At 35.3% G+C, this 20,639-nt stretch overlaps 1 protein-coding gene across 5 annotated transcripts in view; it reads left to right on the top strand.

Annotated features, from left to right (window-relative positions):
* Positions 1-20,639, top strand: part of PDE1A (phosphodiesterase 1A, calmodulin-dependent) — a 421,413-nt gene that overhangs the window by 342,359 nt on the left and 58,415 nt on the right. For all 5 annotated transcript variants that reach the window (XM_012000052.1, XM_012000056.1, XM_012000053.1 and 2 more), the window contains 3 exons: positions 1,377-1,502; positions 5,366-5,467; positions 5,588-5,708. In XM_012000052.1, coding sequence (XP_011855442.1) covers positions 1,377-1,502; positions 5,366-5,467; positions 5,588-5,708 — 349 coding nt within the window. The remainder of the gene's footprint in view (positions 1-1,376; positions 1,503-5,365; positions 5,468-5,587; positions 5,709-20,639) is intronic.

Genomic DNA, 20,639 nt, shown 5'->3' with positions numbered 1-20,639 from the left:
GAACCTTTGCTGCTTAGACATTGCTTTCACCAGATACCCTAAATTATCTCTCTCAAGTTCAAAATTCCACAGATTTCTACAGCAGGGGCACAATGCCATCAGTCTTTTTGCTAAACATAGCAGGAGTGACTTTTACTCCAGTTCCAAATAAGTTCCTCATCTCTATCTAAGACCTCCTTATCTCTGTCTAACACCTCCTCAACCTAGACTTCACCGTCTATATCACTATCAATATTTTGGTCACAACCATTCAACAAGTCTCTGTGAAGTTCCAAACTTTCTCATATCTTCCTCTTTTTCTGAGCCCTCCAAACTGTTCCAACCTCTGCCCATTACCCAGTTCCAAAGTTGCTTCCACATTTTTAGGTATCTTTATAGCAATACCCCATGCTCAGTACCAATTTTCTGTATTAGTCCATTCTCACACTGCTATAAAGAACTACCTGAGACTCAGTAACATATAAAGAAAAGAGGTTCTGCAGTTCCACAGGCCATCCAGGAGCCATGGCTGGGAGTCCTCAGAAAACTTACAATCACCCAATCATGGAAGGGTGAAGAGGAAGTAAGCACATCTTCACATGGTGGCAGGAGAGAGTGCAAAGAAGAAAGCACTACACACTTTTAAACAACCACATCTCATGAGAACTCACTCACTATCATAAGAATAGAATGGGGGGAAGTCTGCCCCCAAGATCCAATCACCTCCCTCCCCTAACACTGGAGATTACAATTCAACATAAGATTTGGGTAGCGACACAGAGCCAAACCATATCAGCAACAAACTACATGATTCCATCTATATAACATTTTGAAGAAGGCAAAGCTATGGAGGCAGTGGAAAAAATCAGTGGTTGCCAGGGTTAGGGGAGAGAAAGGGACAAAGAGGCGGAACTCAGAGGGATTTTTAGGCAGAGAAACTACTCTGTATGGTACTATGATAGTAGATACATGTCATTATTCACTTGTCTAAACTCATAGAATGTATACCACCATGAATGAACCCTAATCTAAACTGTGGACATTGGATGATAATGATATGTGTGTGTAGGTTCATCAGTTGTAACCAAAAGGCCACTCTTGTTGGGGATGTTGACAATGGGGGAGGTTATGCATGTGTGGAAGAAGAAAGTATATGGGAAATTTTGTACCATCTTCAATTTTGCTGTGAGCCTAAAACTTCTCTAATAAATAAAGTTTATATAAAATTTTAAAATATCATACAGTAAAAAATAAAAGAAACTAAGTCCTTCCATAATTCTCACTGTTCAATTATAGGATGTTTACTGGTCAGATGACCCGATACTTGAGTAAGTCTTATTAGACATTCATGATGTCTAAAGAAATCCTCTGTTGGGCATTTTGTTTTTAATTCTTAGGTCAGATGTTGCCATTTTGTATAATGATCGCTCTGTCCTTGAGAATCACCATGTGAGTGCAGCTTATCGACTTATGCAAGAAGAAGAAATGAATATCTTGGTAAATTTATCCAAAGATGACTGGAGGTGAGTTTCAGAGAAAACCTAGGGGAAATTTAATTTCAGGAAAGGAATAAATTATGTGATTTAAAGTCAAGAAAAAAGATGAAAGTTGATGCATTCCCCATATTACAAATGTAATTACTGTTGACTGGATGACTCTGAGAAGGATTAGTACTTAGGGACTTTGTTCAGAGCCAGACTCTGTTAAAGGGAGCTGAAGTTTTCCAGGTCAACTCAACATCTGTATGTCTGAATAAGACCACACACAACACAACAAATACTTTTACATACATAATTATACACTCTCTGGAATGGAGCTCTGCTCAATGTTTATCAATATGGGGTATCTTTATAGGGGTGTTACATAAATTCAACATTTTGGCATTATATTCATTCTTTCATATATTATTTTTTAAAAGATGTGGAGTTAAGGGTTTTTTAAAAACAAAAAATTAAACGTGGGAAAAAATTCCAATATACTAAAATGACCCAAGTGCAGAGGAAATCTTACATGTTTCTCCAAAGCATCTGTTTGCTTAAAAAAAATTACATGGTATGTTGATACTTATTGCTATGTAGGGAAATATGAGATGTACCCCTATCCCTCTGTATAACCTTTCTTCTCTTTTTCTTGATCCTTTGGTCATTATCATCTCCTTCAATTGACAATAGGGTTGCTGGACTTCACAAATAAAAGTAAAGGACAATCAATTGAATATGAACTTCATTAATCATAGAATCTTCTTCGCCTATGTCGCTAATATTCTATGGGACTCACTTATAATAAGAAAAGAAAAAGACCTATATTTATCTTTAACAAAAATCGTACTAAAAGTCATTTAATTGACTAGAAAAGGTTTCCACTTGAATGTAAATATCAAAGCCTTTTGCTTTCATTTTTGTTTTTTAAATCAAGGTAAAAAGAAATATCAAAAAGGAAAGTGACAATAAAAATATTAAAAAACGTAAAAGATAAAAATCAGAGTTTAAAATAAGCCTAAATCTCCTGTGAGTACTTTTTCAAATTTTCAAAGTTTCCTGGTTCTTCAAGGCCATTTCTAGAAATATGGGCTCATTTTTGCAACTCTAGAAAATGCTGTCAGATAGAGGGAAGGTGGAACTTTCTCTTGGAGACACAGTTCAGTCCTTTCATTTTACAGTTGACACTTGAACAACACAGGGGTTAGGGGTACCCCCATTCAGCTAAAAACCCATGTATACCTTTTGACATTTCAAAAACTTAACTACTAATAGCTCACTCTGGATAGGAAGCCTTATCAATAATATAAAAGTTGATAAATACGTAATTTGTATGTTATGTGTATTACATACAATATTATTAAAATAAAATAACTAGAGAGAAGAAAATGTTATTAAGAAAATCATAAAGAGGAGAAAATATATTTGCTATTTATTAAGTGGAAGTGGGTCATCAAAAAGGCCTTCATCCTCTGTCTTTATGTTGAGTGGGCTGAAGAGGAGAATGGAAGAGAAGGGACTGGTTTTGCTTCTCAGGTGTGACGGAGGGGGAAAAAAATATGTATATAAGTGGTCCCACACAGTTCAAACTTATGCTGTTCAAGGGTTAACTGTATTCTGTAGGAAATAGTAGCCCAAGAGGATTTACGTCTAGAAATGCCAGGATCTAACTGTAAAAGAATTTTAAAGAGACCACTGTTGGGCTATGTAGCGATTAGATGGTCAAAGGTAGGAACAAGCAGACAAGTTATGAGGTATTTCCTAAAGCCTAAGAGATTATTTACATCTAGGGTATTAGTTTATTTTCTTAATCAGTGATTACCATTCCCATAGATAATTTTTATAATATTAATTTTTGTTGTTATTCGAAGAAATAAATCTTTTTTCCTCAAAGTTGACTTTGTTGCTATTTCAGTGCAATTTTATTTCCCATTATGATTTGTTATTTACCATTCTAACTATTTTATTCTAATAGTTTACTGCTGTAATTGTCTAAGTTTCTGTTTGGTAACTTCAGAGTCATTTTAATTGAATGTTTTTAAAGAATTGTTTTAACAAATAGTGTACATATTATATACATTTTAGAATTTAATAGATTCAACACTTTCTGAAAATCTATAAAATACATATTTGATACTATACCTTTAATAACATTTTACTAAGAATCAAAATATGGATATCTTCTTAAAGACTAATGTTTTCTGTTTACATATCTGTTTATTTCTTAAAGTACTTTTAGTAAAAATAAATGCATTAATTTAAAAGTTTTAACAAGAAAATTTTATAAATTAAGTAACGTTTTCTTATTTTGCCTAATTTAGTGACATGTAATTAGTTGATTATTGATAACATCTGGCATGTACTGATCATTTATATGCAAAGTACAATACATTTATTAGATTATTTATTTCCTTAAACTCTAGTCTCATTTTCCTTAGCTAACATAAATGTTTTTATTCAGTTGCTTTTCAAATATGGGTCTTGTCATATTTTCAGAGAAAAAAATGTAATTGAGAATAATTTTATTAATAGCTTCCTTTCCCTTACTACTTGAATAAAAGTAAGCAAGCTATCCAATATGGTAAACAGTAAGCAGAGTATTGATTCTCATGTCTTCCATCTAAAAATTCAATAGAAATGTTTAGTGCTCATGATTTTCAGCAAGAACCATCAATATGTAGTTTTTTAAAAAACAAATCATCGAATAGATTATATCATCTTTAAGTAAAATATCTTTGTGCAAGATCATAATTCAAGTTTCCTTCACATTTTTGGTTCAGCTTATCCTACTGGCCACACCACACAATGAAAATGAAATATATTTTCTAGTACAAGTGATTTTTTTTAACTTATCTGTATAGAGCAAGCAGGGAATTGTGGAACATGCAAGCCTTTGCTGGGGTGCCTTATTTTCTACTAAGTGTGAGACTTTGTGACATGGTTATTGTATTTACAGTGTCTTGGTTAAAATAGTAATACCAATGGCTCTGTCTATGTTATGTAGGGTCAGATCCCAAAAGCTTAGACAATCACTACTCACTTTAGCATCTTGGTTTCTCTGGGGTTCTTATGATGGGAGCTCGGCACAGTGGAGTGGTCCACGTGTCTGCTTTGGAAGTGGGAACTTTTGGGTTGAATCTTATCTGAGCCACGTACTAGCTGTGTGACTGGGTGATTCAGTCTCCTCTGCTGGGAAATATTAATGCTCCCTCAGGGATTGTTAGGAGGATTAAATGTCTTTATGTACATATAAAGCAACTAGTTTCTGAAGTATTCCAATATCCATATGTATTATGTGAAGACACTTAATCCTTACAGTTCAGTGCCTTGCTGAATAAATATTGAATGAATAGCGCTGGTTTTATTAATAGTAGTAGTTTTGTTTAAAAACGCAAAATGAAGAAGGATCAGAGAGGGTCTTGAAAACTCATGCCCTTTTTATCCCTATCTCTTTTCTGAGACATCAAACCTTTTAGTTTGGTTGACCATATGGATTTAGAATAGTCTCAGGCACCACTGGACTACTTTTTTCCCCCCAAAGCATTGAAATACTATATAATATTGTATTTGGAATAGTTTTTCTTTAAAATGGCTAAAGTTCCTTTCAGATTAAAAATAATAATATTTAGGAATTATGACTGCAGAAGAGTTGTGGGAGTGAGAAGGGAAAGCACTAGCTCTTCAGGGAGGTGTGAACATCATTGCCATTCACGCTGCTGGCAACTTCATAGATCCAAGACAGTTAAAAGGTAAAATAATGTCAAACTTGTGTGTGGACTTGCACATTTAAAAGGTAGCATCTTTTGTGTTCATATCCATTAAGAACAATAAAACATGGTGAGTGATTATTTATAGAAATGTTCCAATAAAGGACTGAATGAACCTTTCTCCTTTTGGTGACTCTACAGGGACCTTCGGAACCTAGTGATTGAAATGGTTTTATCTACAGACATGTCAGGTCACTTCCAGCAAATTAAAAATATAAGAAGCAATTTGCAGCAGCCTGAAGGGTAGGTTTTGTTTGTTTGTTTGTTTGTTTGTCATGTTAAAATTCTAGGGGCTTGGCCTCAGGAAAGACTGTAATTGGTTCCTTTGTTTTGAATAATATAAACATGTCCTTGGTTTGACAGGATTGACAGAGCCAAAACCATGTCCCTGATTCTCCATGCAGCAGACATCAGCCACCCAGCCAAATCCTGGAAGCTGCACTATCGGTGGACCATGGCCCTAATGGAGGAGTTTTTCCTGCAGGTGCCTCTTTCACATTCTGTGCAAATGTTTTTGGAAATAGTGACTGTGCATATTAGTGTACACCTTTTCTGTATGGAATCCAGGGCTTGTGACTTATTATTATCAATTGGCCACCACACATTCTTGGGAGTTTCAACAAAATTTATTAATCTTTCAGAAAAAAATGTATTAAGTCTATGTAGTGCAATACATGTTTTAAAGAGATTCAAATTTTGGATCTCAGATGCTACTCTCAGGAAAGAAAAACAGAAACAGCTAAGAATTGTTATCTGCTGTTAAGACGTAAGTGCCACAGCAGAGACAGCAAATAGCTTTCATAATAAAAAGAGTAGATGAAGATGTATAACAGTTCTGCATAAATCTTGTTGGCCAGAATTTTAATAGAGGCCGAGCAATATTGCTTTAGCTGGGTGGACACATGCCTAACTGAAATAGGCAACAATAACAGCAACAAAAATCTAATGTTACGTCAGAAACAAGCCTGGATAAGGACTGTGACTGGTGTTCTCTGCCATAAGTACACATCTTTTCTTTATACACGTGCCTGTTTTGCAACCCCCACAATCCAAGCTGGAGTACTACAATACAAATGTGATGCTAACCACTCAGAGTTAGCATCAAATTGCACAAATTAAGGGCTCAGTCTTCCACAAGATTGACTCCACTTAAGATGCCAGCTGTAAGTGGGGCCGTGGGACACCGGCACTTCTGACCAGCCAGTTACAAGTTCAGTGGTTCCCACAACCCTCTCTAGATTCAATAACTTGCTAGAATGACTCACAAAACTTCGAAAGTGCTATCCTTACAATTACAATTTTATTATAAAGAATACAATCCAGGAAGAGCCAAATGAAAAGGCCCATAAGAAAAGGTCTGGGAGGGTCTTGGATGCAGAGCTTCCTTGCTATCTCCAATGGAGTTAGCCAGTGCCACCATCCTGCCTTGTCAATGTTTTCACCAACCAGGAGGTGCTACTGAGCTTTCCTGTCCAGAGTATTTATCAGAGTTTTATTACATATGCATGGTTGATTAAACCACTGGACATGTGATTGAACTCAATCTCCAGCCTCGCTTCCTTCCCAGATATCCCCTGACTAGCTTAAAGTTCCAAATTTCTAATCATGTGGTTGGTTTCTGGTGACCAGGCCCTATCCTGAAACTATCTAGGGGATAGGCCAAGAGTTGCCTCATTAGCATAGACTCTCCTATCACTCAGGAAATTCCACAGGTTTTTGAAGCTCCGTGCCAGGAACTGGGAATGAATATCAGATACATTTTTTTTGTTGTTTTATTTTATCACAGTCCCATTTAGGGAAGTTCTTTCATTTCTGTGTTTTCAGATTATTTCATTTCTCAGTATTGTTCTTTGTTGTGAATGTTTGTTCATTGATTTTATACCTGTTCTGAAGATATAAACACCAAATAGATTACTATGTTTGGATGACTCAGGTTTCTGTCTCCCATTGTTGATGGATATAATGTGTGGTTTCATTTTTACATTGCAATTCATATTCCTAGAGAAAGTTACTGAGTAGCATCTTCTAAATTCAAATATTTTGATCCTAAAAATAGTATTGGAAAAATGTTTTAATAATTTACTTTGTGCTAAACAAAATACACTAAGTGTAAAAACCTACCAAATTCTAAAGGTCAACTGCTTATTATGGTCAATTAAAAATTATAACAATATACTCAACCAATCAACCAGAAAATGATAATTGTATAGAGACCTTAGAGATCTTTCCGAATAGCCCTGTGATATTAGAGATGCAAAAATAGAAACATAAAGAGATACAAAGGTTTTTTAGGTTATGAAAACTTTTAAAAATATCTTAAGTTGAATGATTTTGAAAACATAGTATTTGAAAATTGTTGGATGCAACTGAAGCAGTGCTTAGGGGAAATTTTATAGCTTTACATACTTATATTAGAAAAAACAAACGTGTAATAAAGTAACTTATATCTGTTTCACCTTAAGAAGCTAGAAGTTAAGAAAACTGAATCGAAATAAGTTGATGGAAGGATATAATGAATATAAAAGTCAAAAACAGTGAAACAGAACAAAGACAAACAATAACAAAAGTTAATAAAGATAACAGTTGGCTCTCTGAAAAAGTAATGAAATTACTTGCAGGATCAAAAAGAGAAAAAACTATAAATGAAAGAGAGAATATCATTATAGAGCCTATATTCATCAAAAGGATGAGGAATATTATGCACAATTTATGCCAATTGAAAACTTAGATGAAATTGTCAAAATTTTTAACAGATATAAATTACCAAAACAGACACAAGAAAAAATCATGTAGTCTGAATATTCATATATCTGTTTTCAAAAGTTGAATTTGTACTTTAATTCTTCTTATGAAGAAAACTCCAGGCTTAGATGACTTTAATTCTATTTCTGATTTCAATTCTCAATATTCAATTCAATTGAGAGATGGGGAATTCTCTCAAACATTTCAGGAAGAAATAATGCCAGTTTTATACAAATTCTTTTATGACATAGAGGAAGCGGAAAATTTGACAGCATAATTCTTGACAATACCTGACAAAGACTTTTCAAGTAAAGAAAATTACACATCCACATCTGTCATAAAACTAAAGGGGAAATTTTTTTTTAATTTTTAAAGTTTTTAGCAAATCGAATCCAGCAATTTATGAAGAAAGTGCATATCATATCATAATGAGTCAGTTTAATATTTAAAAATTAAGGTAATTCACCATATTAAAGGAAATAAAGGAAAAAATATATTATCAACCCTATAGATGTGCAAAATGCATTTGACAATATTCAACAGACATTAATTATAAAAACTGTTAGTAAACTTGAAGCAGAAGACTTTTCTCAACCTCATAAAAGTTTTATAGCTAATGTGATATTTCATGATGAAATATTGAACATTTTTATTCTAAGATCATTATAAGGCTGGGCGTGGTGGCTCAAGCCTGTAATCCCAGCACTTTGGGAGGCCGAGATGGGTGGATCACGAGGTCAGGAGATCGAGACCATCCTGGCTAACACGGTGAAACCCCGTCTCCACTAAAAAATACAAAAAACTAGCCGGGCGAGGTGGTGGGCGCCTGTAGTCCCAGCTACTTGGGAGGCTGAGGCGGGAGAATGGCGTGAACCTGGGAGGCGGAGCTTGCAGTGAGCTGAGATCCGGCCACGGCACTCCAGCCTGGGCGACAGAGCAAAACTCCGTCAAAAAAAAAAAAAAAAAAAAAAAAGATCATTATAGGTACTCTTACCTCTTCTATTCAACATTGCATTTGACGTTCTAGCCAATGCAGGAAGATAATGAAAAACAAAGTATAGTTTGAATAAAAATAAATGAAACTTTTAAAAAAATTCTAATACATTCTAATAAAATAAAAATATTTTATCTATTAGTACATTTTAAAATAAATTACTGTAATTATTTATGAACTACAACTTAGGGAATTAATCAATAAGAGAAAAAGAGGAAATTCAATAAATCGATCTATTTTTATTCTTCTATCACTTCTGATATTAGCTAGCATTTCATCTTCAATCATTACATAAAACATATACTGCTTTTGCTGAACTATACTTCAGTATAAGGGATATTTTTAATTATGATTTTACTCTACAGCTTACTATAAATAATACTTTTTTTGTCTTTTTTATTTTTTTGTTATACTTTTAAGTTCTAGGGTACATGTGCACAACATGTAGGTTTGTTACATATGTATACAAGTGCCATGTTGCTGTGCTGCACCCATTAACTCGTTATTTACATAAGGTATATCTCCTAATGCTGTCCTTCCTCCCTCCCCCCACCCCACAACAGGCTCCAGTGTGTGATGTTCCCCTTCCTGTGTCCAAGTGTTCTCATTGTTCAATTCCCACCTATGAGTGAGAATATGAGGTGTTTGGTTTTCTGTCCTTGTGATAGTTTGCTGAGAATGATAGTTTCCCGCTTCATCCATGTCCCTACAAAGGACATGAATTCATCCTTTTTTATGGCTGCATAGTATTCCATGGTGTATATGTTCCACATTTTCTTAATCCACTCTATCATTGATGGACATTTCTAAGTCTTTGCTGTTGTGAATAGTACCGCAATAAAAATACGTGTGCATGTGTCTTTATAGCAGCATGATTTATAATCCTTTGGGTATATGCCCAGTAATGGGATGTCTGGGTCAAATGGTATTTCTAGATCTTTGAGGAATCGCCACACTGTCTTCCACAATGGTTGAACTAGTTTACAGCCCATCAGCAGCATAAAAGTATTCCTATTTCTCCACATCCTCTCCAGTACCTGTTGTTTCCTGACTTTTTAATGATCACCGTTCTAACTGGTGTGAGATGGTATCTCATTATGGTTCTGATTTGCATTTCTCTGATGGCCAGTGATGATGAGCATTTCTTCATGTGTCTGTTGGCTGCATAAATGTGTTCTTTTGAAAAGTGTCTGTTCATATTCTTTGCCCACTTTTTGGTGAGGTTGTTTGATTTTTTCTTGTAAATTTGTTTAAGTTATTTGTAGATTCTGGATTTTAGCCCTTTGTCAGATCAGTAGATTGTAAAAATTTTCTCCCATTCTATAGGTTGCCTGTTCACTCTGATGGTATTTTCTTTTGCTGTGCAGAAGCTGTTTAGTTTAATTAGATCCCATTTGTCAATTTTGGTTTTTGTTGCCATTGCTTTTGGTGTTTTAGTCATGAAGCCTTTGCCCATGCCTATGGCCTGAATGGTATTGCCTAGGTCTTCTTCTAGGGTTTTTATGGTTTTAGGTCTAACATTTAAGTCTTTAATCCATCTTGAATTAATTTTTGTATAAGGTGTAAGGAAGGGATCCAGTTTCAGCTTTCTGCATATGGCTAGCCAGTTTTCCCAGAACCATTTATTAAATAGGGAATCCTTTCCTCATTTCTTGTTTTTGTCAGGTTTGTCAAAGATCAGATGGCTGTAGATGTGTGGTATTATTTCCGAGGGCTCTATTCTGTTCCGTTAGTTTATATCTCTGTTTTGGTACCAGTACCATGCATTTTGGTTACTGTAGCCTTGTAGTATAGTTTGAAGTTGGGTAGCGTGATGCCTCCAGCTTTGCTCTTTTGGCTTAGGATTGTCTTGGCAATATGGGTTCTTTTTTGATTCCATATGAACTTTAAAGTGGCTTTTTCCAATTCTGTGAAGAAAGTCATTGGTAGCTTGATGGGGATGGCACTGAATCTATAAATTACCTTGGGCAGTATGGCCATTTTCATATTGATTCTTCCTGAACATGAGCATGGAATGTTCTTCCATTTGTTTGTGTCCTCTTTTATTTCATTGAGCAGTGGTTTGTAGTTCTCCTTGAAGAGGTCCTTCACATCCCTTGTAAGTTGGATTCCTAGGTATTTTATTCTCTTTAAAGCAATTGTGAATGGGAGTTCACTCATGATTTGGCTCTCTGTTTGTCTGTTATTGGTGTATAGGAATGCTTGTGATTTTTGCACATTTATTTTGTATCCTGAGATGTTGCTGAAGTTGCTTATCAGCTTAAGGAGCTTTTGGGCTGACACGATGGGCTTTTCTAAATGTACAATCATGCCACCTGCAAACAGAGACAATTTGACTTTCCCTTTCCTAATTGAATACCCTTTATTTCTTTCTCTTGCCTGATTGCCCTGGACAGAACTTCCAACCCTATGTTGAATAGGAGTGGTGAGAGAAGGCATCCCTGTCTTGTGCCAGTTTTCAAAGGGAATGCTTCCAGTTTTTGCCCATTCAGTATGATATTGGCTGTGGGTTTGTGTGTCTCTGCACATGAGATGGGTCTCCTGAATACAGCACACTCATGGGTCTTGACTCTTTATCTAATTTGCCAGTCTGTGTCTTTTAGTTGGAGCATTTAGCCCATTTACATTTAAGGTTAATATTGTTATGTGTGAATTTGATCCTGTCATTATGATGTTAGCTGGTTATTTTGCTCATTAGTTGATGCAGTTCCTTCCTAGCATTGATGGTCTTTATAATGTGGCATGTTTTTGTAGTGGCTGGTACTGGTTGTTCCTTTCCATGTTTAGTGCTTCCTTCAGGAGTTCTTTTAAGGCAGGCCTGGTGGTGACAAAATCTCTCAGCATTTGCTTGTCTGTAAAGGATTTTATTTCTCCTTCACTTATGAAGCTTAGTTTGACTGGATGTGAAATTCTGGGTTGAAAATTCTTTTCTTTAAGAATGTTGAATATTGACCCCCATTCTCTTCTGGCTTGTAGGGTTTCTGCCGAGAGATCCACTGTTAGTCTGATGGGCTTCCCTTTGTGGGTAACCCAACTTTCTCTCTGGCTGCCTTTAACATTTTTTCCTTCATTTTGACTTTGGTGAATCTGATAATTATGTGTTTTAGAGTTGCTCTTCTCGAGCAGTATCTTTGTTGTGTTCTCCGTGTTTCCTAAATTTGAATGTTGGCCTGCCTCGCTAGGTTGCAGAAGTTCTCCTGGATAATAACTTGAAGAGTGTTTTTCAACTTGGTTCCATTCTCCCCATCACTTTCAGGTACACCAATCAGAAGTAGATTTGGTCTTTTCACATAGTCCCATAATTCTTGGAGCCTTTGTTCATTTCTTTTTACTCTTTTTTCTTTAAACTTCTCTTCTCACTTCATTTCATTCATTTGATCTTCAATCACTGATACCCTTTCTTCCACTTGATCAAACCGGCTACTGAAGCTTGTGCATGTGTCACGTAGTTCTCCTGCCATGGTTTTCAGCTCTATCCAGTCATTTAAGGACTTCTCTACACTGTTTATTCTAGTTAGCCATTTGTCTAATCTTTTTTCAAGGTTTTTAGCTTCTTTGCGATGTGTTTGAACATCCTCCTTTAGCTCAGAGAAGTTTGTTATTACTGATCGTCTGAAGTCTTCTTCTCTCAACTTGTCAAAGTCATTCTCCATCCAGCTTTGTTCTGTTGCTGGCAAGGAGCTGCATTCCTTTGGAGGAGAAGAGACACACTGATTTTTAGAATTTTCAGCTTTTCTGCTCTGGTTTCTCCCCATCTTTGTCATTTTATCTACCTTTGGTCTTTGATGATGGTGACATACAGATTTTGGTGTGGATGTCCTTTCTGTTTGTTAGTTTTCCTTCTAACAGTCAGGACTGTTAGCTGCAGGTCTGTTGGAGTTTGCTAGAGGTCCACTCCAGACCCTGTTTGCCTGGATATCACCAGTGGAGGCTGCAGAACAGCAAATATTGCAGAATGGCAAATGTGCTGTCTGATGCTTCCTCTGGAAGCTCCATCTCAGAAGGGCACCTGGCTGTATGCTGTGTCAGTCGGTCCCTACTGGGAGGTCTCTCCCAGTTAGGCTACTCGGGGTTCAGGGACCCACTTGAGGAGACAGTCTGTCTGTTCTCAGATCTCAAACTCCGTGCCGGGAGAAGCACTACTCTCTTCAAAACTCAGTTGGAAATGCAGAAATCACCCATCTTCTGTGTCACTCACACTGGGAGCTGCAGACTGGAGCTGTTCCTATTCAGCCATTTTGGAACCTCCCCTAAAACTGTTAGTTGCAGAAACATGATCATCTACATAAAAAACCTCAAGAGATCTACAAAAGGCTACTAGAATTAATAAATGAGTTTATTAGTTGTAAAATCAATTGTGTTTCTGTATACAAGCTGCAAACATTTTGAAAATAAAATTTGAAAACACTATACTTTGTAACAGCATAAAATCATAAAATATTCGGGGATATCTTTAATTAAATGTATATGAAACCTCCACACTGCAAACTACAAAATATTGTTGAGAGAAGTTTTAAGACCTATATAAATGGAGAGATATATTATGTTAATGACTGAAAGACTCAATATTTCTAAGATGTCAGTTCTTCCAAAATTTTAATAAATTTAGCATAATCTTTATCAAAAATGTTAACAGGCTTATTTGTAGAAGTTGAAAGGCTGATTCTAAAATCTGTGTAGAAATATAAGAGTCTAAGGCAGCCAAAACAATTTTGAAAAAGATTAAAGAAGTTCGAGGACTTACACTTCCTCCTTACATGAGTTAGTATAAAGCTACAGTGATCACGGCACTGTTATTGGCATAAAGCATAGGGATAGGCAAATAGATCATTAAAATAGAGGAGTGATTTCAGAAACAGGCTCACATATGTAAAGTCATTTGATCTTCTACAAAGGCAACAAAACAACTACATGGGGAAAGGAAAATCTTTCCACAAAAGGAAATGGAACAGCAATTATTGAATATATTGGAAGAAAAGGAAACTGGTCCCCTACGTACACCTTACATAAAAACTAATTGAAAATTAAGGAGTTTAACACAAAACCTAAAACTATAAAGCTCTTAAAGGAAAACACAAGAGAAAATCTCTCTAATCTTGGGGGTAGGTAAATATTTCTTAGAGAAGACACATAAAACATTACTCATACAAGAAAAAAAAATGAAGTGGAAGAAAGCAAAATTCAAAATTCTGTTTTTCCAAAGGCACTATTAAGAAAATGCAAACCATAGACTGAGAGAAAATATTTGTACTACAAATATCTGTCCAAGGACTTGTGTCCACTTTTGTATAGAACTCCAACAAATCAATAGTAAAAAGAAAATCAGGCCAATTTGAACAGATACTTTATAAAAGCAAATCTACAAGTAGGTAATACATACATACAAGTATGCTCGTTGTCTTTACTTATCAAAGAATTGTAAATTAAACCATAATGAAATATCATATAGCCCCATGAGAATGACTAAAATTAAAATAATTGACAATATAAAGTGTTGCCAAAAATGAGGAACAACTGGAGGTATCATGCATACATCACAGGTGGGAGGATAAATTATTACAAACACTCTGGAAAACTACTGGATATCATCTACTGAAGTTAATATGAAGGGATACTTAATATCCCTTAGTACCCAACACTTTTACCCCTAGATAAATTAGTGTTTATGCCCACTAAATGTCTTATATAGGAGTAGTCATCACAATACTATTTACAAAATCTCAATGCTAGAAACAGTCCAAATATTCATCAAAAATAGAAATGGATAAAAAATAAAACATGGTATAGTCATACAATGGAATATCATGGAACAATAAAAAATAGACTAATGATACAAATGACAATAAATCTCAAAAGAGTACATACTATAAATAAATTTATGTGAAGTTCAAAAATTGGCAAAATTAATATATGGTGATAGAAATCAGAACAGTAGGTACCTATATGGGTTAGGATTCCTTGGATGAGGTTAAGGCAACTTTCTGGGGGTAATGGAAATGCTCTACATCTTAACTGAGTGTTATACAAGTGTTCCTGTTTATACGCTTCAGATTGGCACACAAATTTCCCTTTATTTTTTTTTTTAAAAGAGTATATCATAATGAAGGTAGCTCATCTCTGACTTAAAGAAGATCCTAAAATAATTACTGTGGAAAAAAACAAAACTAAAATCCCAGAGACTCTTGAAGATTACCATTAGATCTCCAAATAATATCATGATTTGTATCATCCTTTTGTTTTACTGATTTCAAAACAAAGAATACCTGACAGGATCATGAGATTAATGAATTCAATGAAATTGAGTTCAGATCTTTTGAAAGTTCACCAATTTCTGGATTTTTTTAAAAAAATGGCTTTCAAATCCCCTTCAGAAACATATGCAGCAAAACAGAAAAATGTGGAGTTAAAGGTCAAAATAAGTAAGTTTGTACTGCCAACAAATTTGTCTCTCAAGCTAAACAAGTTTTTCTTTATGAAACTTATGCTGAAATATGATATTGATTCCAACAGGTAAAATGTTTTCTTGCATTGAACTAAATAAATCCCGTAGTATTCTTACTTATTCTTAGTCATACTGCATAATGTACACCTTTGGAGGTAAATAAGCAATGAACCTGAAATTCCTTGGTGTATGTATTGCTCTGATTTGACGTAAGATATTGAACTGTGTCTATATATCTATGCAGATGTCCTAGAAATTAGCAGGACTGCAGTGGTTCTCGTATGTTTTATTTTTGTTCACCCTCACATAGCCATCTGTAAAACTATCACTTTGTCAGACCCACAATACTGATGCCATTCTGCTATGCATTTAGCCAAGGTGACTAGGTTTTTCATCTTATACAGTGAAAAAAGCACTTTTAGAAAGCAATTTGTAAATACGTGTCTTCATTCCTTTGGAAGGTACTAAGAATCTAAATACTGTGTCTTAAATTCCACCGGCTGTGCTAGAGATTTTGAGGTAAATCAAAGGAGGTCTGTCCAGAACTCATCATGGCCCTCAGCTACAGTTTAAATGTAAACATCTTGTGTTTCTTGTTAAAGATTGTATTTTATGTACATTGGTCAAACCTAAGAAGCCTAATAATGTGAATTAGAGAGATAATTGGACTTGACTTCAGAAAACTCAAGGGTAAGCCCTAGCTTTTCATTCTTCCAGGAGTGGGAGAAATGAGTCTTCCCCTTCCTGTCTCCATATACCTTCTTACCTTTTCACATCCTGCCTACTTCCCAGGATGACTGTGAAGAACAAAGTGATAGAATAAATGTAAGAGGGCTTCAAATGTGAGGAATTGGTGGTATTTGTTATCCTGCTAGTCTATTTTAAGCTTTATAGTTTTCCAAGGCAAAGTATCAGTATACTACACCATTGCTTATGAAGTATTTTGTTGTCTGATAGTTACTTAATGCTGAATTTCTAAAGATCTGGGTGCAATTTAAAAGCACATTTCCAACACAATCATCAAGTTTAAAAAGTAGCCAATTCAGAGAAGCATTTTCCTTTTTGCTCTGCAGAATGTAATGCTAGACTTGCAATTCCTTCTATTGGTTTTGAACAAAATTAGAGCCTGGATAAAAATTCAAAAAATCAGAAAAGTAGCAAAGGAAAGAGCTGATTTTTAGAATTTTCCAAGAGCAACCTTTCAAGAAAGGTTCGTGTGTGTGTGTGTGTGTGTGTGTGTGTGTGTGTGAATATTTCAGAAAAATGCAGATAAATGTTGTGATGTGTTAACTTCTAAATAATTTTCTTATTAGTTTGTCTACCAAACTCATTTTATTTAACAAATGGATTCAAAGAGACACTAAGAAATTTTTAAATGCTGTATATTTCTGGAAGACAAGCTATTTGTATTATTCTTAAAAATCCTATCAGCATTATCTCATTCTTTAGTGGTACTACTTTAGTTTCACCCTCTAAAGCCATGGGAAACTAGCCAGAGATCAGAATTGTATCCAGAATTTGCAGTCGTGAGAAACACTGATTTCTGACTCTTGAATAAGCCAGTAATTATGGTAAAAGGCAGTAGAGCAGGTTCTCATTTCCAAGGCATTTTTGCAACAAGCCTGTGATATTTATCAATACGATTAATGTCTCCTCGAGTTTTCACACAGATCAACACGGTTGCCTCTACTGACAGTAATGGGTAGATTTGGAGGATGCTGCATTTATTTTAACTATGACTGATATAAGAGAGAGATCAGAGATGAACATACCAGCCAAAAAAAAAATAATCATTAGTAAAAGAAGACAGGTTTTTGCTTTTTATTCTCCTCTTGAACACACATGTCAGGTTGGCAAGATAAGAAGTCAATGCAGTTAATTTTTTTACAAAAATAGTCGCTTCCATCAAAATGTGTTTGTATTTTAAACTAAATAACAACGACTACCTGAATTTTTCCCTTCCACTAGTTGTTTTGTGACACATGAAAAAAATATATATTTGAACAAAATCTGCATTTATTAATCATTATTACCTTGTTAGCCAAGAAGAAAAAAATAATTGGAAATGCAAGTTATTTGGAAGGAAAGGTCAAAATGTTTATTTTACCTTGAACTGTATACAGTCAGGCCTCTCTATTTTTAAATGTTGCTAGAAGTAGTATAAAGTGTTATTCCAAAATAAATTTCATTTTCCATAGTAATACAAATGTATTTAGTTAGCCCATTCTCAGCCAAGAATCTGGTTTTTTTAAAAAATCATAAACATAACCCCTAAAATTGAGAAATGAAAAGACCTGTAGCTATGAGCCAAGATAACTTTAAATGTAAAAAAGGTTTTAGTTTCAAAAGCCATAAAAGTACTATAAACACCGGTTACACCAGGGGTTCTAATATTCCATAAAATATTTATAACACTCACAGAAATACAGTTATATCAGATCAATATTTTACTGAAATTGAATGTATTAGTTGCTGTAATTATTAAACGCTTAAATGTTTTTCATGGTGTTCTTCGAATTTAGAAAGGCCCATTTATAGAAGAAGTAAAGAAGGGTAGAGGGCCTAAATTCCTGAAGTTTCCCAAATAAGGCTAAATTAGTGCATCCTTCTCTCCCAATCAAATTCTTCTATAGAGCAAGAGGTCTCTCAAATCTCACCCTCAGCTGTAGAATGTCTCCGAAGGCTGTCCTTAGGAAGAGTGTCTCCTAAGACCCTGTCCCTGTGGTCAGGGGCTTCCTGCATATTTGTTATTGATGTTGCTTGTTTCTCTAATACTGAAGTTTCAATGAAGAGTTTTTTCAAGATTTCTGTACTTTACCCTGTCTTTTCTTCTTCATTAAAACAAAACAAAACAAGACTGGCCAGGCACAGTGGCTCATGCCTGTAATCCCAGCACTTTGGGAGGCTGAGGCGGATGGATCACAAGGTCAGGAGTTCAAGACCAACCTGGCCAATATGTTGAAACCCTGTCTCTACTAAAAATACAAAAATTAGCTGGGCATAGTGGCAGGTGCCTGTAGTCCCATCTACTCGGGAGGCTGAGGCAGGAGAATCGCTTGAACCTGGGAGGCAGAGGTTGCAGTGAGCCGAGATCATGCCACTGTACTTCAGCCTGGGTGACAGAGTGAGACTTCTCTCAAGAAAAAAACAAAACTATAGAAATTTTTTTGGTTTCAGAGAAATGCAAACAACAACAACAACAAAAAGCTGCTGTTATGTCATTGGATTTCATACCTTATTAATGGCTGTCAGAGCACTTTTCAATGGTAGGAAAGCATTTAAAAACAATTACTAGTTCTCTGTTATAGACTTTCAGAGAAGAAACCTGAAGGATCTCCAAGGAATTGTAAAGACAGGTACAAGTTGTGGGGCCTGAGAACCTCAGGCTGCCTTGAGTTTCCATTTCGATGGGGCCACTTTTTCTACTTCCTCCTCCTTTTTAAAAGTGTATTTTGGCCCCCTGAAGGCAGCGTCCTCAAATGACAGCAAAACCTCCAAGAAAAATATAAACTCTTCTTTCACAATGCTTATTGCGATGACCTCTGCTTTTACCTTGATGGAAAATAAATATTCCCTATCCTGGGACAGAATGAGGAAATTATAAAGGTGGCCAAATCTATACTCAGAGATTCTAACATTCTCTTTATACAGAGTTCTAGTTCCTTCATAGTTTACCTACAGGGCCCCCTACTAATCTTGCACTCGTGGCCTTTATTCACCCTAAAGAGTAAATAACACTTTGAAATATTTATAAATAAATTAAATAATTGATGTACTTTAGCGTTCAATGTGATTTGACGTGAAAATTTAATATTCTAAATTAATTGTGGGGTACAGGAAGCAAATAGAATATAAAATCTCTTGCTCCATCTATAGGAATGTCATCCCTGCATGTAACTGTCCTAAGCCCTATAGGAAAAATGTTGCCATTCAACATTCTATAAAATTTAACTCAAGAAAGTGGCCGGGCACAGTGGCTCACACCAGTAATCCCAGCACTCTAGGAGGCCGAGGCAGGTGGATTACTTGAGGTCAGGAGTTCGAGACTACCCTGGCCAACATGGTGAAACCCCATCTCTGCTAAAAATACAAAAAATTAGCTCAGCATGGTGGCAGGCGCCTGTAATCCCAGCTACTCGGGAGGCTAAGGTAGGAGAATTGCTTGAACCTGGGAGGCAGAGGTTACAGTGAACCGAGGTTGCGCCATTGCACTCCAACCTAGGCAACAAGAGTGAAACTCTGTCTCAAAAAAATAAGAAAATAAAAATAAAAGAAAGTAAATTATCATAATGCCTTTCTCAGGCCAAAGTTACCATTTGGGAGCCAAAGAGCTTGTACCACAGAGTATAAAAATACATCTATTACATTTGTGTCCTCAAAACACCAGATAGCAGCATCTTAACAAAAGAAAAAACAACAACAAAAAACAAACAAACAAAAGTTAAATGTAGCTTAGCTGCATTTAATAGATACAGTCTTATAATATTTAGGGTTGTGCAAAAGTAATTGTGGTTTTTGCAATTTTAATTGCCAAAGATACAGCTGACTGTATCTTCTGACTCTAAGACTACTATTTTAATTGCAAAAACCACAATTACTTTTGCACCAACCTAACAAATACACACAAGAATAAAATGCAGTTGTATCTGCACATATTATATAAGCATCTCCAATACCAGGTTCCCAAAAGCCTATCAGTAGCTTTATTTCTATTTTATTTCATCAATAGTAATATTAGTATTAATATTTTAACATAAATGATTGATGACATTATTCTTGCACCTTATCCTCAACATGTCAGAAACCAAATCCATAATAGTATTAAATCTTGCCCCCACCCAGATGATCTGGTTTCCATTAGTGGCACCAACAGACCCCTCCCTCCTTTCCATTCACACTGGAAGCCAAGGAGTCATCCTTAACTCACCCCAAGTCATGTCTCATACTGCAGACAAACCAATCTTTCAAAAGTGGAAATCCTTTCTTGTCAATTCTTTGCTAGAAAAAAAGAGGGCGAAAAAGCTGATGCCTCTTTATTACATGCTAAATTAAGCACACTTCAATTTCCTGTGTTTTAAAACTGTTCAATATATTAGACATTATTAGACATCATAGTATATTAGACATAAATACCTTTAATTTGTACATATTGCATTCATATTGTTCCTATTATAAATTATGGTATTTTTTTTTTTTGGTTTTTTTTTTTTTTTTTTTTTTTTTTTTTTTTTTTTTTT

Source organism: Mandrillus leucophaeus, unplaced genomic scaffold, assembly GCF_000951045.1.
Source record: "Mandrillus leucophaeus isolate KB7577 unplaced genomic scaffold, Mleu.le_1.0 Scaffold614, whole genome shotgun sequence".
Classification (NCBI taxonomy): domain Eukaryota; kingdom Metazoa; phylum Chordata; class Mammalia; order Primates; family Cercopithecidae; genus Mandrillus; species Mandrillus leucophaeus.
The sequence above is the reverse complement of the archived record's forward strand: the minus strand, read 5'-3'. Positions and strand labels throughout refer to the sequence as shown.